The sequence below is a fragment of the Cherax quadricarinatus genome, chromosome 44 (assembly GCF_038502225.1).
Source record: "Cherax quadricarinatus isolate ZL_2023a chromosome 44, ASM3850222v1, whole genome shotgun sequence".
In the NCBI taxonomy this organism is placed as follows: domain Eukaryota; kingdom Metazoa; phylum Arthropoda; class Malacostraca; order Decapoda; family Parastacidae; genus Cherax; species Cherax quadricarinatus.
This window is the reverse complement of record NC_091335.1, coordinates 20461369-20480866: the sequence shown is the minus strand read 5'-3', so window position 1 is coordinate 20480866 and position 19498 is coordinate 20461369. Positions and strand designations below refer to the sequence as shown.

The 19498-nt window shown below is 37.7% G+C and overlaps 1 protein-coding gene across 1 annotated transcript; it reads left to right on the top strand.

Annotated features, from left to right (window-relative positions):
• Positions 1-1841: 1841 nt before the first annotated feature.
• LOC138853975 (mitochondrial disaggregase-like) lies at positions 1842-15596 on the top strand (the record flags this gene model as incomplete). Its single annotated transcript, XM_070094182.1, is given in 4 exon segments — positions 1842-1996; positions 2254-2407; positions 2694-2798; positions 9371-15596. Coding segments are annotated over 4 exon segments (639 nt in total), but the record flags the coding sequence as incomplete, so codon positions are not given.
• Between the last annotated feature and the right edge of the window lie 3902 nt (positions 15597-19498).

The window sequence follows — 19498 nt, the reverse complement described above, 5'->3', positions numbered from 1 at the left end:
GTATTAGTCAGAGGGCAGAAGAGGGGTTGTTGAGGTGGTTTGGTCATTTAGAGAGAATGGATCAAAGTAGAATGACATGGAAAGCATATAAATCTATAGGGGAAGGAAGGCGGGGTAGGGGTCATCCTCGAAAGGGTTGGAGAGAGGGGGTAAAGGAGGTTTTGTGGGCAAGGGGCTTGGACTTCCAGCAAGCGTGCGTGAGCGTGTTAGATAGGAGTGAATGGAGACGAATGGTACTTGGGACCTGACGATCTGTTGGAGTGTGAGCAGGGTAATATTTAGTGAAGGGATTCAGGGAAACCGGTTATTTTCATATAGTCGGACTTGAGTCCTGGAAATGGGAAGTACAATGCCTGCACTTTAAAGGAGGGGTTTGGGATATTGGCAGTTTGGAGGGATATGTTGTGTATCTTTATATGTGTATGCTTCTAAACTGTTGTATTCTGACCACCTCTGCAAAAACAGTGATAATGTGCGAGTGTGGTGAAAGTGTTGAATGATGATGAAAGTATTTTCTTTTTGGGGATTTTTTTTCTTTTTTGGGTCACCCTGCCTCGGTGGGAGACGGCCGACTTGTTGAAAAAAAAAAAAAAAAAAAAAAAAATATTGGTAAGAATAATGACTTTGTTAGGAATAGACTCAAGTGCAACTGATATGACATTTATTTTGCTTCCTGTGAGGAAAACATAACTGAAATAAATCGAGAATTAGTTGAACACATGTCCATTTGCTTAAAATATTAATTATAATATACATTACAATGATAATTTTTTTTTTACAAAGGCTGTTTTCCACTAAGGTAGGGTGACACATAAAAGAAGAAGCACTTTCATCATCATTCATTCAATCACTGTTTTGCCAGAAGCATACTGACATCACAGCTCAGCTGATTCTCTGAACGTCAGTATCCCTATGCTTCCTTCAGCATGTGATGAATGGTTCTGAAAACCGACAAGTTGAAGAATTGAGAGACTTATGCAACACATGGGAATCTTTATTGAAGAAACGTTTCATGCACAGTGGCTTCATCAGTCCATACAAAGGAGAATGATGAAGAACAGGAGGAAGTCTAATTTATCAACTCTGTCTGATGAAGCCACTGTGTGGCGAAACGTTTCTTCAATAAAGATTCCCATGTGTTGCATAAGTGTCTCAATTCTTCCTTCAGCATGCAGGCATCATTCTTCCAATCGCCAGGACTCAAGTCTGGCTGATCACTTTTCCTGAATCCATTCATAAATGCTACTTTGCTCACTCTCCAACAGCATGTTAGGTCATAAAAACCACTTTCCTCCACTCAATCTTATCTAACACACTCAGACAAGCCTATTGGATGTCCAAGCCTCTAGCACTCAAGACCTCTCATACTCCCCCTCTCTCCAACCCTTCCTCAGATAACCCCTACCTCTACTTCCTTCTGCCCCAGATTTATATCCCCTCTTAGTTATTCTGTTTTGTTTCATTCTCTCTAAATGTCCAAACCACCACAACTATCTCTCCTCTGCCATCTGTTTCGTAACCCCACAGACCATCTCACCCTACCTTGGTGGTATGATGGGAAACTGTAGTAAATCCTCTTATGGCATGTGGGTTGTGTTCCTGAAAGAAACGTTTTACCTGCACAACAGGCTTCATCAGTTGAATACAATTACCTCTACAACTTTCTAGTATCTAGTGTTATTTTCACTTGTATTCAGCTGGAGAAGCCTGTTATGCTGGTGAGTTTTAGCAATACTGTTACCTTTGTTGCATGTGTCTTATTCATAATACATTTATTTGTAGGAAGCATTCAATAACCTGTATGATCATGCATTTTTGGTGAATTCAGTTTATATTTGCAGGATGCAATATTTATTATGACATCTAACTTGGCGAGTGATGAGATTGCCGAGTATGGAATGCAGCTAAGAGCTGAGGCTGAGAAAATTACAAGGCAGAAGTATGAGGGGCAGCCAGAGGATTTAGAGATCACTGAGACCATCACTATATCACGCAGGTTTTTCAGCTTATTTAACTGCTTTTGTATAGAATTTTCTAAATTTAATTTTGTTTATTGTTTCATGGTAATAAAACATTAAATGTTTCATGGTAATGAAGCAGTATACAAAATAGTATTTTTAGAACCTGTTATATTACATGGATATAATAATTGTTGTACAGTACTGTACTAATCACTTGTTTTCTTAATTGTATGTAAAGTTTCTCGTTTGAGTGATTGCACTTTTGCTTATCATTATTTTATCTTTAAAACAGGTTTAAAGAGAAGATTGTGCGTCCTATCCTGAAAAATCACTTTCAAAGAGATGAATTTCTTGGAAGAATTAATGAGATTGTATACTTTGTTCCATTTTCAAGATCAGAATTGTTAAAACTTGTTCGGATGGAACTTGACAAGTGGTCGAAACAGGTACACTTAATACTACTAATTCTTATAAACATATACTGTATATTATTTTTTGTTGTACTGTTTAGTTTTTGTATTTATCACTCTCTTTGGTGCCTTATTCTCTCTCTTCTTTTCTCTATCTCTCTCTTTCTCTAAAAACTAAGCCTCTTGAGAGAATATTAGAAAATTGTATAGTATTATCTTATACAGCAATTTATATGCCTTCAAAATAGCTTGTTTATTCCTTTTTTTTTAATTTCTTATTCTCTGGTTACCCTTTATTTGGTATTGTGTGTTTATTTGGCAGGCACGTGAGAAACATAACATAGAGCTAAAATGGGATCCCATAATACTGGATGTGTTGGCTGATGGTTACAATGTTTATTATGGAGCACGATCCATTAAACATGAGGTAAGGCTTATAATTTGTACACGGTTCAGAAATCTTAAATTATTCTCATATGGTTCTCTGAAAAAAATAGTATACTCTTGAAGGAGGATTATGTACACCACTAGAAGGTGAAATTGTCATATATAGCTGTCTCTTAACTTGACCCAATTTCAAACTGCATGTAGCAGAATGGCCACAACAAACACATCTTATGTGTCTTAGACTCTTAGTATCTGACATTCATGAATACATTTTTTTTCTTCATCAAACCGGCCATATCTCACCAAGGCAGGGTGACCCGAAAAGAAAAACGAAAGTTTTTTTTTTTTAAATTTAGTAATGGTCCCTCATGAATACATAGCATAAACATTAAATGAATCTTCCTAACAATAAACTTCTTTTTCACATGAAAGCCAGAAGTTATGTTTACATTTGCATTCACTTCTCAATTTTAAACATTGTTAAACTTTGTTAGAATTTGGAGAGGGTAGGTAATAGGATAGCAAAAGCTTCAGTTTTCTATGAGGAGAGTGAGAATATGTAGGAGAAAAGGAGAATATTTTCCAGTAAAATGTCAGCATAGTTGTCTAATGCATTTATAGATGGGGTTGTAAAAGAAGTGAATGTTAGAGTGTTAGGAAAGATGTGTGGTGGTTAAACAATAGCAAATTTGATGTACTGCAGAATTTGCCACAGTTGCTCTTTGTTAGTAAAACATTGTTTTGGGGATGAAAGTAAGCACAAGGCAGAGAGAGATTAGATGCCAAATTGGAGGGAGGAAGTGAATGTAATTAAGTATTTGGGAGTAGTGTGAGTAAATGGGTATGTGAACAGCAAGATGTATAATAGAATAGATGAGGAGTAAAAAGATCAGTGAAATGTTAAGACATCAGTACAAAGAAATTTACCAGCAGATCCAAAACGGAGTGTGTACCAATGTTGCTGAAAGCACTTTTGTATGGATGTGAGGCCTCTAGCCTTCCTGAAGCAAGGAGGAGGCTGGAAGGTATGGAGATGTCAAGTTTGAAATCAGTGTATAGTGTGAATTTATGCAAAAAATAAGAAGAGAGCCAAAAGGTACCTAATGAATGTAGCGACAGAAAGGAAAGATAATTATTTTTAATTTTTTTTAGCTAACACACATGTAAATGTAAATAACTCTTTTTACCTTATTCCTAGTATATATCCTTTATAATATAATAATAAGATATTACAGTATAATAAGGTATTAAAAGGTCCCCAATGGAAATAAGTCACTCTGTCTGACTTTTTTGGGTTATCCTAGGTTCTCTACACATATGCTGCAATGTATGATAATCTATGTAACTGTATTTGTGTATACCTGAATAAACTTACTTACTAAGTGAAGAAATTTTAAGTTTGTGTGATGGTATGAAAGGTATAATTCAGCGTGGAAGAGGGATTGCTGAAATAGTTTATTAATTCTGGAAGGATTGCGAGAAAATTTATTAAAGAGGGTGTATAGATACAGTGTGGATGAAAGGATATGTAAGGAACATCAGTTAGAATGAAGGTTTGAAATAGGTTATGAGAGGTAAGGTTTGAACATGTTAAATTGGAGAGGTAGAGTTTGAACATGTTAAATTGGAGAGGTAGGGCTTGAACATGTTAAATTGGAGAGGTAGGGCTTGAACATGTTAAATTGGAAACTTAGCATGTGCGAGTGTGAGCAAGATAACATCTGTGAAGGGATTCGGAAAAACGGGTTAGCTTAGGTTGATTTTTTTGTAAGTAAAAAAGTACCAGAGTGTCCATTATCTTATGGTGTAGATGCATTCCTGGCCTACCTTTGATGAGTTTCGAGAGTCTCACTGCTCTCGGAGCTCGGCCATGGGCTAGGCTTCTGGTTCAGTCAGGTCATAAAGACTTAGTTCCACATAGTAAGAATCTAAAGTGTGCTTTGCAGAATCCACCAATCACATACAGAGAACATATACAGGAGGGCCCAACTTACACAGCAGGTTAGGTTCCAGGCTACCACTTTGAAAGGAAAATTGCTGTAGAGTGAAACCCTTTTTTTCACTTTCAAATGCCTATAAAAGCCTGATAACTTGTTTACACTATAGAGATATGCCTAAAAATGCATATACAGTACACACATTACTTTTTTTTTTTTTAACAAGTCGGCCGTCTCCCACCGAGGCAGGGTAACCCAAAAAGAAACAAAATCCCCAAAAAAGAAAATACTTTCATCATCATTCAACACTTTCACCACACTCACACATAATCACTGTTTTTGCAGAGGTGCCCAGAATACAACAGTTTAAAAGCATATACGTATAAAGATACACAACATATCCCTCCAAACTGCCAATATCCCGAACCTCTCCTTTAAAGTGCAGGCATTGTACTTCCCATTTCCAGGACTCAAGTCCAGCTGTATAAAAATAACTGGTTTCCCTGAATCCCTTCACTAAATATTACCCTGCTCACACTCCAACAGCTCTTCAGGTCCCAAATACCATTTGTCTCCATTCACTCCTATTGAACACACTCACGCACACTTGCTGGAAGTCCAAGCCCCTCACCCACAAAACCTCCTTTACCCCTTCCTTCCAACCTTTTCGAGGACGACCCCTACGCTGCCTTCCTTCCCCTACAGATTTATACGCTCTCCATGTCATTCTACTTTGATCCATTCTCTCTAAATGACCAAACCACCTCAACAACCCCTCTTCAGCCCTCTGACTAATACTTTTATTAACTCCACACCTCCTAATTTCCACATTCTGAATTTTCTGCATAATATTCATACCACACATTGCCCTTAGACAGGACATCTCCACTGCCTCCAACCACCTCCTCGCTGCAGCATTTACAACCCAAGCTTCACACCCATATAAGAGTGTTGGTACTGCTATACTTTCATACATTCCCTTCTTTGCCTCCACAGATAACGTTTTTTGTGTCCACATATACCTCAATGCATCACTCGCCTTTTTTCCCTCATCAATTCTATGATTAACCTCATCCTTCATAAATCCATCCGCCAACATGTCAACCCTCAAATATCTAAAAACATTCACTTTTTCCATACTCCTCCTCCCCAATTTGATATCCAATTTTTCTTTATCTAAATCATTTGACACCCTCATCACCTTACTCTTTCCTATGTTCACTTTCAACTTTCTACCTTTACACACACACTCCCAAACTCGTCCACTAACCTTTGCAATTTTTCTTTAGAATCTCCCATAAGCTCAGTATCATCAGCAAAAAGTAACTGTGTCAATTCCCATTTTGTATTTGATTCCCCATAATTTAATCCCACCCCTCTCCCAAACACCCTAGCATTTACTTCTTTTACAACCCCATCTATAAATATATTAAACAGCCATGGTGACATTACACATCCCTGTCCAAGACCTACTTTTACTGGGAAGTAGTCCCCCTCTTTTCTACACACCCTAATCTGAGCCTCACCATCCTCATAAAAACTCTTTACAGCATTTAGTAACGTACCACCTATTCCATATACTTGCAACAGCTGCCACATTGCTCCCCTATCCACTCTATCATATGCCTTTTCTAAATCCATAAAAACTTCCCTACCTTTATCTAAATAATGTTCATATACATGCTTCAGTGTAAACACTTGATCTACACATCCCCTACCCACTCTAAAACCTCCTTGCTCATCCGCAATCCTACATTCTGTCTTACCTCTAATTCTTTCAATTATAACCCTACAGTACACTTTTCCTTGTATACTCAGTAAACTCTTTTGTCCCCCTTCCCTTTATATAAAGGGACTATACATGCTCTCCGTCAATCCCTGGGTACCTTCTCCTCTTTCATACGTTTATTAAACAAAAATACCAACCACTCCAACACTATATCATCCCCTGCTTTTAACATTTCTGTCATGATCCCATCAGTTGCTGCTTTACCCCCTTTCATTCTACGTAATGCCTCATGCACCTCCCCCATACTCACATCCTGTTCTTCTTCACTCCTGAAAGATGGTATACCTCCCTGGCCAGTGCATGAAATTACCGCCTCCCTTTCTTCGTCGACATTTAAAAGTTCCTCAAAATATTCTCACCATCTACCCAATACCTCCATCTCCCCATCTATTAACTCACCTACTCTGTTTTTAACTGACAAATCCTTTTGTTCCCTAGGCTTTCTTAACTTGTTTAACTAACTCCAAAATTTTTTCTTATTTTCATTACAATTTCTTGACAGTGTCTCTCCCCTCTATCATCTGCTCTCCTTTTGCACTCTCTCACCACTCTCTTCACCTTTCTTTTACTCTCCATATACTCTACCCTTCTTATAACACTTCTGCTTTGTAAAAACCTCTCATAAGCTACCTTTTTCTCTTTTATCACACCCTTTACTTCTTCATTCCACCAATCACTCCTCTTTCCTCCTGCCCCCACCCTCCTATAACCACAAACATCTGCCCCACATTCTAATACTGCATTTTTAAAACTATTCCAACTATACCTTAAAATATTTTCATCCTTAGCTTATAATGAGTGGTGAATATATACATTGTAGGTTATTATTTTTTTTTTTATTAACCCTTTGACTGTCGCGGCCGTATATATACGTCTTACGAGGTACCGTGTTTGACGTATATATACTCATAAATTCTAGCGGCTTCAAATCAAGCAGGAGAAAGCTGGTAGGCCCACATGTGAGAGAATGGGTCTGTGTGATCAGTGTGCACTACATAAAAAAAATCCTGGAGCACGCAGTGCATAATGAGAAAAAAAAAAACTCCGACCGATTTTTTTAATTAAAATGCCGACTTTGTGGTCTATTTTCGTATAGTATTTATAATTGTATTCTCGTTTTCTTGGTCTCATTTGATAGAATGGAAAACATATAGAAATAGAGGTGATTTTGATTGATTTTACTATAAAAAGAACCTAGAAATGGAGCTCAAAGTAGGGGAAATGTTTGATTTTTACCAATGTTCAAAAGTAAACAAATGATGCCATTGTCCAATAAATGTCCAACTAGCCATTCTAATATGCAGTCATGAATGGGTTGATGTTATTTATACAATTAATACAGTATTGCAGTAGTCTGCATAATAGTAAGTCTTCTATTTTTTGTTTGAATAAAAATTCAAAATAGAAAGCAAGAGTAATATCAGAGGGGCCTGGAGACATGACTGATGAGCAAAGAAAATGATATTTTAGAGCCAGGAATGTCTGCATTGTTCATTCTGGACCTTATTTTGAAATTGTCGTATTTTTTAGTTTTCGTGAAATTGGTCAAATTGCAAATTTCTGACCACATTATCAGGTAGTTGAAATCGGTAAATGGGCAGTTTCTTGTGCTCAATCAATAGAAAAAATGGAGTTCTAAAGAAATAGCTATGAGTTTGGGCGACTGGAACAATGGAATTAGCCGAAAATAGGGCTCAAAGTGGGCGAAATCGCCGATTTGTAAACAACGCCGAGGTCGATAACTTCGCGAGAGCATAATTCCGTCAGTTTTCCATCAAATTTCGTTTTTTTGGTGTCATTACAATCGGGAAAAGATTCTCTATCATTTCATAAGAAAAAATAATTTTTTTTTTTTTAAATTTTGCGACACCAGGAGACACCTCAGGATTGGGGGTTGCGACAGTCAAAGGGTTAACACACTGGCCGACTCCCACCAAGGCAGGGTGGCCCGAGAAAAGATAAACTTTCACCATCATTCACTCCATCACTGTCTTGCCAGAAGGGTGCTTTACACTACAGTTTTTAAACTGCAACATTAACACCCCTCCTTCAGAGTGCAGGCACTGTATTTCCCATCTCCAGGACTCAAGTCCGGCCTGCCGGTTTCCCTGAATCCCTTCATAAATGTTACTTTGCTCACCCTCCAACAGCACGTCAAGTATTAAAAACCATTTGTCTCCATTCACTCCAATCAAACATGCTCACGCATGTAGGTAGCCTGAATAAATGTAGGTAGCCTGAATAAATGAAGAATGGGTATAATTGAAAACTGCTATTTATTAGCAAAATGCTGTAAAGTGGGGCCCTCCTGTATTGTATATTTGGAATTACTGATAGAAATAGGACATTACATAATAGCAAATTTACATATATAGCAAATTTGCAGAAGCGACCCCACATAAAGCAAGGGGGAAACCTGTATAGTGTCTCCACTCTGAAGGATTGGTGAGTATGTTACCCTAAAGAGGGTCATTTGAAATGTGATGTCTGTGCTTCTAGTAAGGAAGTTATTGAATGAGTGATGGCAAATGTGCTTTTTCTCTTTGCATCGCCCTGCCTTAATGGGAAAAAGCTGATGTGATAAAAATTATTAATTGATCTTGATACCATATAATCTCTAGGAGAAACCCACTAGATAATGTCAGAAGAAAAAATTACTGAGTTCTAATTAAAAGTTTATCAAACAATAATTTTTTTTTTATTTTGACCAGGATCATCTATACATTAAGGTTATCTTACATTTTTTCTAGTGCATAAATTTGTTAGGCTATATGCTTTTTGGGTCACCCTGCCTTGGTGCGAAACAGCCGTTGTGTTAACAAAGGTGCTTTTTAGAAAGCATATTCTTTTATATAACTTTACTACTTTCTTTGCTCTTCATGTAAGGTTGAACGGCGCCTGGTGAATCAGCTGGCCATGGCATATGAAAGTGGACACATTACTGAAGGATGCACTGTCTACATATACACAGATATTCCTATGTCTGAAGCTGAGAAGGCAAAGCTGCAAGACTCGCCATCTCCGATCAAAATTCGTGTGAAAGCAAAAGGAACAGATAGTTTCACTGATGTAGACCCAGGTGAACAATTGAAAATGAATGAAAAAAAATAAGACGAAGATTATAGTAGCCAGTGAATGTATTGTATGGAAGAAGGACAAATTATGTGATAAAGTTGTTGATATTTAATGCTGGAACATAATTTTGCCTTGTGTTTTTTTTTTTTTTTTAAACAAGTTGGTCGTCTCCCACCGAGGCAGGGTGACCCAAAAAAGAAAGAAAATACCCAAAAAGAAAATACTTTCATCATCATTCAACACTTTCACCACACTCACACATTATCACTGCTTTTGCAGAGGTGCTCAGAATACAACAGTTTAGAAGCATATACATGTACGTATAAAGATACACAACATATCCCTCCAAACTGCCAATATCCCAAACCCCTGCCTTGTGTATCTATATAAAATGCATCTGTAGCATAAAGCTGTATTGCAATAAAAGACTATCATTACATTATTTGTTTTCGTATATTCTGTAAATTTCTAATTATTGAGTAACGTTAATCCCCTACATTTTTCTTCAGAATAATCTTAGTGCTTTTTGTGAATATATTAACCCATAAACGGTCCAAACGTATTTATACGTTTTTACCGCTAGTGCCCCAAACATATATTTACGTTTTATTTGTCATACATTCAACATTTCCATGATAAGCCTGAGTTGCCTAGACATGAGAGAATGGGTGTGTGCACTCACTGTGTGCCATATTAAAATAATTGGGGATGCCTGGGTACCATATGCTCTTTTTTCCTATTAAAAAAAAACTATTTTTTTTTCTCAAAAAAGTTGGGGCACTACGGTAGAGAACGTATATATACGTTTGGACCGTTTACGGGTTAATAATAATAATCTGCAAAGTAGTTTTTTGTTTGCCACAAATCAGCATAATGGTTTTAAAGTGAGTTTTAATTCAAAAAGTTTTTAAAAATTCCTGTTTAGTACAGTTATATCTATTAGCTTTAATATCATGGTCATTTTGTATTCAAGAGTAAAAAAAATTGTGTTAAAATTACCACTCTCATCATATCAATCAGTAGTCCTACATTTTAAGCCTGATGTACCTGTCCAGATGTGTCTTCATAAATGCACTGTCTGTTTCTTTCCAGTAAGTTTTATCCCTCAAGGGTTACTATTGTGTACAGTGAGAGCTCTTACTATAAGTCCTCTGCTGGGGTAGGGTATGCTGCCACAGGCATCTAGTATATTTGCTGCTGAATTATATGCTGTACTCAAATGCTTCATTCATATTACATTATGTATAACCCACATAGGTCATACATTATTATTATTATATTTATGATGAAATGCTAAATCCATAGGAGTCGTACACCACTTGGGGAATGAGGAGCACTCAGATTTGATCCAAAGAACTGAAGCATAGTTCCAAATCTCTGGATCAAGAGTCACTGGCATTCAATCACCTCCCTTGAAAGGATGGGTCATACATATTATAGTTTGCTACAATCTCCATCTCATAATTTATTGTAGTCTCTAAGTGTGTTACTTGTGATCAAAACTATTTCTTGTAAGAATCTGACCTCGTTTGGGGCACTGTGAAGCTGGTAAAGGGTTTTTGATGCATGAAATTGGAGTTAACCTTTCTTTCCTCAGGTTGAACCTGCTCAGGGTACTTCTCACCTTCCCATTCTCTAGACACTGTATAACCCTTATGGGTACAGCTCTTCCCCATAATATAATAATAATAATAATTCTCACCTGATTGTGCTTTGCCTTCAGGACTGACTACATGTGTTAATTCTTCATTAGCAACCAAATTGTCATCATTTCTTGGATTCTTAGGTGTGAATCAAATTTTGAAATGTGTGAATGAAACAGCTTGTGCTTATTATATATATTTATTCAAGATTTGAATAGGAATGGGTGATTATGAAGATTAGAAGGTAACAAACATTTGTAAATATGAAAAAGTATAGAATAAAGAAACCTGTATGAAATACTAGTGGTGTAAAGGCTTGAATTTCCAAAGTGCACATGATTCAGATTATGAGAGAAGTACCCTTCAAGGAAGGGACTGGAAGCCTTGATGTTGATTAATAGCTCTTGAACTAAAACAGTATAGCTACTCTCTTCCTTGGATCAAATTTGATTACCTCCCTATCACTAGATGCTATGACCATTAGAAATTGAGCACTTTCCTGTGAGTATACAGTAGTACTAATGAAAGCAGTATTATAGCATTAATCAGTATTGAATGTAATGGATGTAGACTCAAGGAAACTATGCAAGATGAATATTTTAGATGGGTGTACAAAAGCAACAGGTGGTGTAGATGTGTGGAATGCACAATGAATACTAAGTTTGTGGTTATTGCAAGTGTGTGCTATTATTGTATCCACTGCCATATATGCATAATTATATAATGTAAATACTCTACTTATAATGTGTTAACTGAGCTTATGATTGTATTTGTATGTTGTATTTCAACAATTGAAAACAATTTACTGAGATGAGTAAAATTGTTATTAATATGGATGGGTGAGTGTGGAGGGCAGGGAGTGACCTTGGGCACCCACACCTCACATGTGCACCTTCTCTCACCAGGACCATCACCAAAAGTGGCCAGTGGTGAGTGAATTGCCACAGCTGCTGCTCTACCTGTTATAACCTCACATCTTGGTTTTGACTGATTTTTAATAATAATTTTTTTGGCTTTAGTATTAAATATAATGGGAAGTTTTATCTCATTTTGTGTCAAGATTTGTTACCCCAGCTGTGGTCATATTTAATTATGTTAAATATTAAAAAAATATTAGTACGTGTATTTATTGAATTTAAAAGCAGTGAATGACCCATGCAGATATAGAATTTTCTGTGTGTAATACAGAAAATTAAGCATAACATTTTACATTTTTAATACTTCACTTAATATAGTACAATTTATAGAATTTTTTAATACTTTCAATACTTTTGGGAGAAGTTTTGCATCCAGTTTCCACAAAAAAAAAATAATCATCATTATCCCTTCAAGTGACACTGATAAATTGTTACTATTGAAGGGTACTTGATTCAAGGGACTGGAATTACTCTTCATTTTCTTGGATCAAACCTGATTACTTTTCATTATCCAAGCGGTGTATCACCCTACAGGTTTACCATTTTCCATGAATATAATGATTAAAGTCGTAACTGCCACCTACACTGTTTGACATATTTACTAAACAAGTAAGAAAGGGTATATTATATTGAGGGTGATAGACAATTCTTCATATTGCCATGGAAAACTAAGCTTCCACATTTTGGTAAAACATCCTCATTCAATCATTACCTTATTGAAAATCTAATAATTAATCATCCATTCTCTTCAATGGTCTGGTCTTTTTCACTGAAACTTCTGCATTGATTACATTTGTTTCATAGTTCCTGACATGTTATATTTACCTACCTCAGATGTCCTCTCCTTTCTTTTTCAGTTCATTATTCCTCATGATGGTATAGACAGACCACACTTTTTCCTAATCTTTCCCTTCAGAGAGGGAATGGGATACCTTGATACTGATGAAGGGTTCTTAAACCTGAGAATTGGAGCTTAACCTCACTTTCCTCAGATCAAACCTTATTACCTACCATTCTGCTGGTATTGTATGACCCCTATGATTTAAGCACTTCCCATGATTTTAATAACAGTTTCCCAGTCTTAGAGGTCAAACATATTTTATGGGTAAAAAGCCTATCCCTAGCAAATCTTTATTATAAGTAATTTACAAAAAAGACCATATAAGGTAGGTAGCACAACAATGATAGTGTGAATGATGGTGAAAGTGGTCTTATTTTGGGTTACCCTGCCTCTTAAACAGATTCTGCAAGGATCTGACATAAGAAAGCTTGTGTAGCATAGACATGGGAAAATTTATGTATATATACAGTATGTATAACAAAATGTTTGTAAATTTGACTCCATGCTTAATCTTCAAAGAGTATACACTAATGGTTCTTTATGGTCATTGCAGACTCAAGTTTCACCCCAGGATATCATAGTCTGCCAAGTGCTAAATTTCCTCCATTCATTCAGTCTCACACAAGCTGAAGTAATAATGCTATGCTGTCTGAAGACTGTCATGTGTGTTTTCTCAGCAGTAAAAGTAAACTCATCACTTACTTAAGACAAATATAGCTGCAAACTGGTCACTAGCCTGCCTGCGAGTAGTGTGTGTATAGCTCGTATATAATACAGTATATTATGAATATATGTTACAAGTGCAGAAATCCATTTTAAACAGATTTCAGGGTAAGATAAGAGTAACTCATTGAGGTAAACATAATTAACTAAATAACAAAAAAGGCACAATACCGTGACTGGAATAATACACAATAACCCACACATAGAAGAGAGGAGCTTACAACGACATTTCGGTCTGACTTGGACCATTTACAAAGTCACACTAATGAGAAGTGGAGCAGGACGAGTATATATAGGCAGGAAGAGGTAGTAGTAGTAGCAGTAGTAGTAGTAGTAGTGGTGGTAGTGGTAGTAGTAGTGGGGAATTAAGGAGGAGGAGGAGCCAGTCAAATACAAAGAAAGGGGAACACTGCAAGGGAGCTAGGTACCCACAGAGGGAGAGCAAGTACACAGAGGGGGGGAAGGGAAGTAATGAAAAAAAAAGAAAGTAATGAAAGAACAGAAACACAAGATAGAAGAAAGAAAGACAACACAGAAAAGAAAAAAGGAAAGAGGAAAGGGGAAGAGGGAGAAGAAAAAAAGGAGGAATCAGGTTAAGTCACGGGAGTTCTGAAGTTTGGAACATTTTACAACGTAGTGGGAGAGGAAGGCATCTACAGAGACAAAGCCAGGACTAAGATTCATACAAGGAAAGTTGTGTATTAGGGAGGATTCAACCAGACGGCGACTGTTAAAGTTGGAAGTAGGGAAGACAGTTTTAGCAGAAGACCAGTCAATAGGATGGCTATGATCCTATGAAAGACCAAGCACACCCTCTCTCTCTCTCTCTGCTGGCATTGACTGAGCGGCTTATATTCAATAAGAAGTACGTACTAAACCTGTAAGGTGTCATTAAGTGCCTTGGGAATGGAAGGTAATTAGTTACTTGGACAAGTCTTTCATCTGTACCAAGGCATCACCTGCCTGCTCCAGAAACTATTGCAATTACAAGATTGACCTGGAAGTTAGTTGTTGAAACACAGAACAGAGCCAGAGAATGTCTGCTTTTAGTTTTGAAAGGTGTGTACTGTTACCATACCTAGTCAAAAGCACCAGGAATGTCTGGTGCAACTTTCCAACTGATTTTAGATTCATCCAGCGAATGGTATCACATACTGGGATGGTTCATTCAACTTGAGAGTGATAGAGTAGCCAGTGATGTTTAAAAACATACCTTAATTTACATACTTTAATCAATGGGATACTTAAGAATTACATAGTTTTACAACTGCCAAGTTGCAGTGCTAATGTGGGAAATGGTTATCCTAATTTTTTTTATATAAACAATTCATTTGCAAGTTGAAACCCCTCAAGGAAGGTTCCTTGATGTTGGTGAGGGGCTCTTGATTTAGGGAATTGGATCTGTGCTCCAGTTCCCCGAATTAAGCCTGAATGCCTTCCACATCCCCCCCCAGGCGCTGTATAACCCTCCGGGTTTAGCGCTACCCCCTTGATTATAATAATAATGCAAGTTAAAAAAACATAAATGCAAGCTGTGTGCAAGATGAGAACCTCCTCTATATTTGAGTTCTTCCATAAAAGATATTTACCCAGTACTAAGCAGAGTTAGTAGATATCAGTAAAACTTTATGGTAGCTGGTAAGCACATCCACACTGTGGTCTTTGGTTCACCTTGTCCAACCTCACAGTCTTTACAATGCTACCTTTGATATTTTTTATATTGTTTTTGCCACTGTTGTAACATGGAGGTTAAATGTCTATATCTGGAACCTGCATCTTAACTGGAAAATGGTTTGGTGTAGTACAGTATTACAGCCTTTTCTTGATTGCTGATTGATTATAATTACAACTACATGTGAGTGTATAGACACACAATTTCCTTTAATCTGTTCTGGGGATAAAATTTTTCTTGACGTCTGTGTATGAGTGAGTTGCTGCCTTAATAACCATCATGTAGTTTTGTATATGGCAAGGCATTAGAGATAGAATAATATCTCCTTGCATTATTATACTGTTCATGGAGAAGTAAACCACTAGGGGTCATATAGCACCTAGGAAACCATACCCCGGCCGGGGTATGGTTTGTTTGCAATCGTGTCATTACGATTTCGTGAGTCATGTTAGCACCTAGGAATGCAGAGTAATCAGGTTCAATCCAAGGAAGTGAAGGATTACTCCATTTCCTTGAATCAAGAGCCCTTCAGCATCAAGGTGCCTCCCTTGAAGTGATTCACAGTGCTATATGACCCTGGTGGTTTAGTGCTGGGTTTTAATTATAATAACTGAAGTGATCCTTCCTTGTAACCCCTCTATTTGCATCCCTTTCTAACTTGTTTTTCTTCTACCTGAGCTTTCATTACACCAACACTTACTTTCTTTGATTCACTCTCAGCTTCACTTGAAATATGGGATTGGCAAAAGTTTCTATTTCTGCCAATCACACACATTAAGTACAGTACTTAAACAAATCAGCAACTTCAGTATTTAGTGTACACTCATTTCACACAAATGTCTTACCTCTCCACTTGCAGTAATTCACCAGATACTGTATTTGCATTATAGGTAAACTTAATATGTGAAAGAAAAGTATGGACTGTGAGCAGGTCTGAAGAAAAGGTTTCTTCTCCATTATTACTCAATTCAATTAAATAATAAATATTTAGTTTGTATTAAGAATAAGCATTCACCACTCTGCTGTGAGGGTGAGTCAGTGAAGTCACTTAGAAGAGATGAATCACAGTTTGGGTAAGATTGAAGTCAAGGCTGAGCATGATGTGGGTAGACCCTTTAAGAAGGGTACCTTAATGGTAATAAAGGACTCAATATTCAAGGAGCTGGAGTTACCTTTCCAGCCCTTGAATTAAACCTGATCACCTTCTGTTGCACAGGTGCAGCATGACCCTTATGGATTAAGTACTTCTCATAAACATCGTGATGTGGATAGACCAGAAAAACAAATCAGGTGTGTGATGTTCTTGATGTCCTTGCCAAGGAAATCCATTGTAACCAGTCAAAGAGTGAGTCATAGGTCAGGAAGTTCTTTGGGGTGAGAACAGCTGAAGTGAATTAAGGTGGTGTAGCCATGCTTATGTTATAAGTCATGTCAACTCTTCCAGAGAAATACCTTGATGGTAAGGGGCTCTTGATCCAAAGAATTATAACTGCCCTACTTTTCCATGGATCAAATCCTATTCCCTCCCATTTCTCTAGTGTTATATGACACCTGTGGGTTTAGTGATCTCCCAATGAATGTAGTGATAACCATAATCTTTTAATGTTCATCTCTCCACCCCTGGCTCCTCTCTACTCCAGCAATACCCGCTGCCCTGCAGCACTGTATGACCCTAGTTGGTCTAGCATTTGGTTTTGATTATAATAATTTTAATGTTCACCCGGTGGCCTGGTGGCTAAAGCTCCCGCTTCACACACGGAGGGCCCGGGTTCGATTCCCGGCGGGTGGAAGCATTTCGACACGTTTCCTTACACCTGTTGTCCTGTTCACCTAGCAGCACCCCTCAAGGAAGGTTCCTTGATGTTGGTGAGGGGCTCTTGATTTAGGGAATTGGATCTGTGCTCCAGTTCCCCGAATTAAGCCTGGATGCCTTCCACATCCCCCCCCCCAGGCGCTGTATAATCCTCCGGGTTTAGCGCTTCCCCCTTGATTATAATAATAATAATAATCACCTAGCAGCAAATAGGTACCTGGGTATTAGTCGACTGGTGTGGGTCGCATCCTGGGGGACAAGATTAAGGACCCCAATGGAAATAAGTTAGACAGTCCTCGATGACGCACTGACTTTCTTGGTTATCCTGGGTGGCTAACCCTCCGGGGTTAAAAATCCGAACGAAATCTTATCTTATCTTATCTTCAGGTATGTCGAGTGTCCTATGTATGCTTTATGTACATAAAAGTTTAAAATATAAAAAATCACAGTGATGTGTAATAAACTAAAATTCCTCAGCAAACATGTATATTTTACTTAATATAACTTATGAAAAAAGAATAATGTCAGAAGGAACACTTTTTTGGTTTTGAGGACTAGGTTACTTTCTCAGTCGTTAATTTTTTTTTTCGTGAGTAATAAAAAATAATCAAGGCTCTTTGATGGCTGGTGAGATTGGCAGTGTGATTAGGAGGATACCATTGAACTTCAAGAAGACTGGTTGTATGATTAGGATACCACTGAACTTCAATTAGATTGGTAGTTTGGTAGGAGGATACCATTGAACACCAATTAGATTGGTAGTGCAATTAGGAAGATACCGCTGAGCTGCAAAAATATTTAGACAAACTAATGTTATGGTCCGAGAAGTGGTAGATGCAGTTCATTGTGGATAAGGGTGAAGTCCTAAGCCTTGGGATTAAATATAAACTATGACCTTTGTGGGTTTAGTGCTTAGTTATGATTATAATAATTATTATGGGAATAAGTATAACCTTAACAATTATACCCCTCAGGGAAGGTTCCTTGATGTTGGTGAGGGGCTTTTGATTTAGGGAATTGGATCTGTGCTCCAGTTCCCCGGATTAACCCTGAATGCCTTCCACATTCCCCCCCCCCCCAGGAGCTGTATAATCCTACGGGTTTAGCGCTTCCCCTTAATAATAATAATAATAATAATTCACAATTATAAAGTAGGTCATGCAGAGCTTGCGAAATGGACATAGTATGTAATGGTAATGTATATCAAGACGATATGCTGTTTATGGCATTTTACCGAGACGTTTCATTCACTTAGGATAAAATAGGTTGGACAAATATGTGGGTGGGAAGGGTTGAACTGAGAAAAATCTGCCAAATATGGGACAGTAGGCTTGTTGCAGTGTTCCTCTATTATATATTTATTTTTTTTTTTTTTTTTTTTTTTTTTTAAACAAGTCGGCCGTCTCCCACCGAGGCAGGGTGACCCAAAAAAGAAAGAAAATCCCCAAAAAGAAAATACTTTCATCATCATTCAACACTTTCACCACACTCGCACATTATCACTGTTTTTGCAGAGGTGCTCAGAATACAACAGTCTAGAAGCATACACATATAAAGATACACAACATATCCCTCCAAACTGCCAATATCCCAAACCCCTCCTTTAAAGTGCAGGCATTGTACTTCCCATTTCCAGGACTCAAGTCCGACTATATGAAAATAACCGGTTTCCCTGAATCCCTTCACTAAATATTACCCTGCTCACACTCCAACAGATCGTCAGGTCCCAAGTACCATTCGTCTCCATTCACTCCTATCTAACACGCTCACGCACGCTTGCTGGAAATCCAAGCCCCTTACCCACAAAACCTCCTTTACCCCCTCTCTCCAACCCTTTCGAGGACGACCCCTACCCCGCCTTCCTTCCCCTATAGATTTATATGCTTTCCATGTCATTCTACTGTGATCCATTCTCTCTAAATGACCAAACCACCTCAACAACCCCTCTTCTGCCCTCTGACTAATACTTTTATTAACTCCACACCTTCTCCTAATTTCCACACTCCGAATTTTTTTGCATAATATTTACACCACACATTGCCCTTAGACAGGACATCTCCGCTGCCTCCAACCGTCTCCTTGCTGCTGCATTTACCACCCAAGCTTCACACCCATATAAGAGTGTTGGTACTACTATACTTTCATACATTCCCTTCTTTGCCTCCATAGATAACGTTTTTTGACTCCACATATACCTCAACGCACCACTCACCTTTTTTCCCTCATCAATTCTATGATTAACCTCATCCTTCATAAATCCATCCGCCGACACGTCAACTCCCAAGTATCTGAAAACATTCACTTCTTCCATACTCCTCCTCCCCAATTTG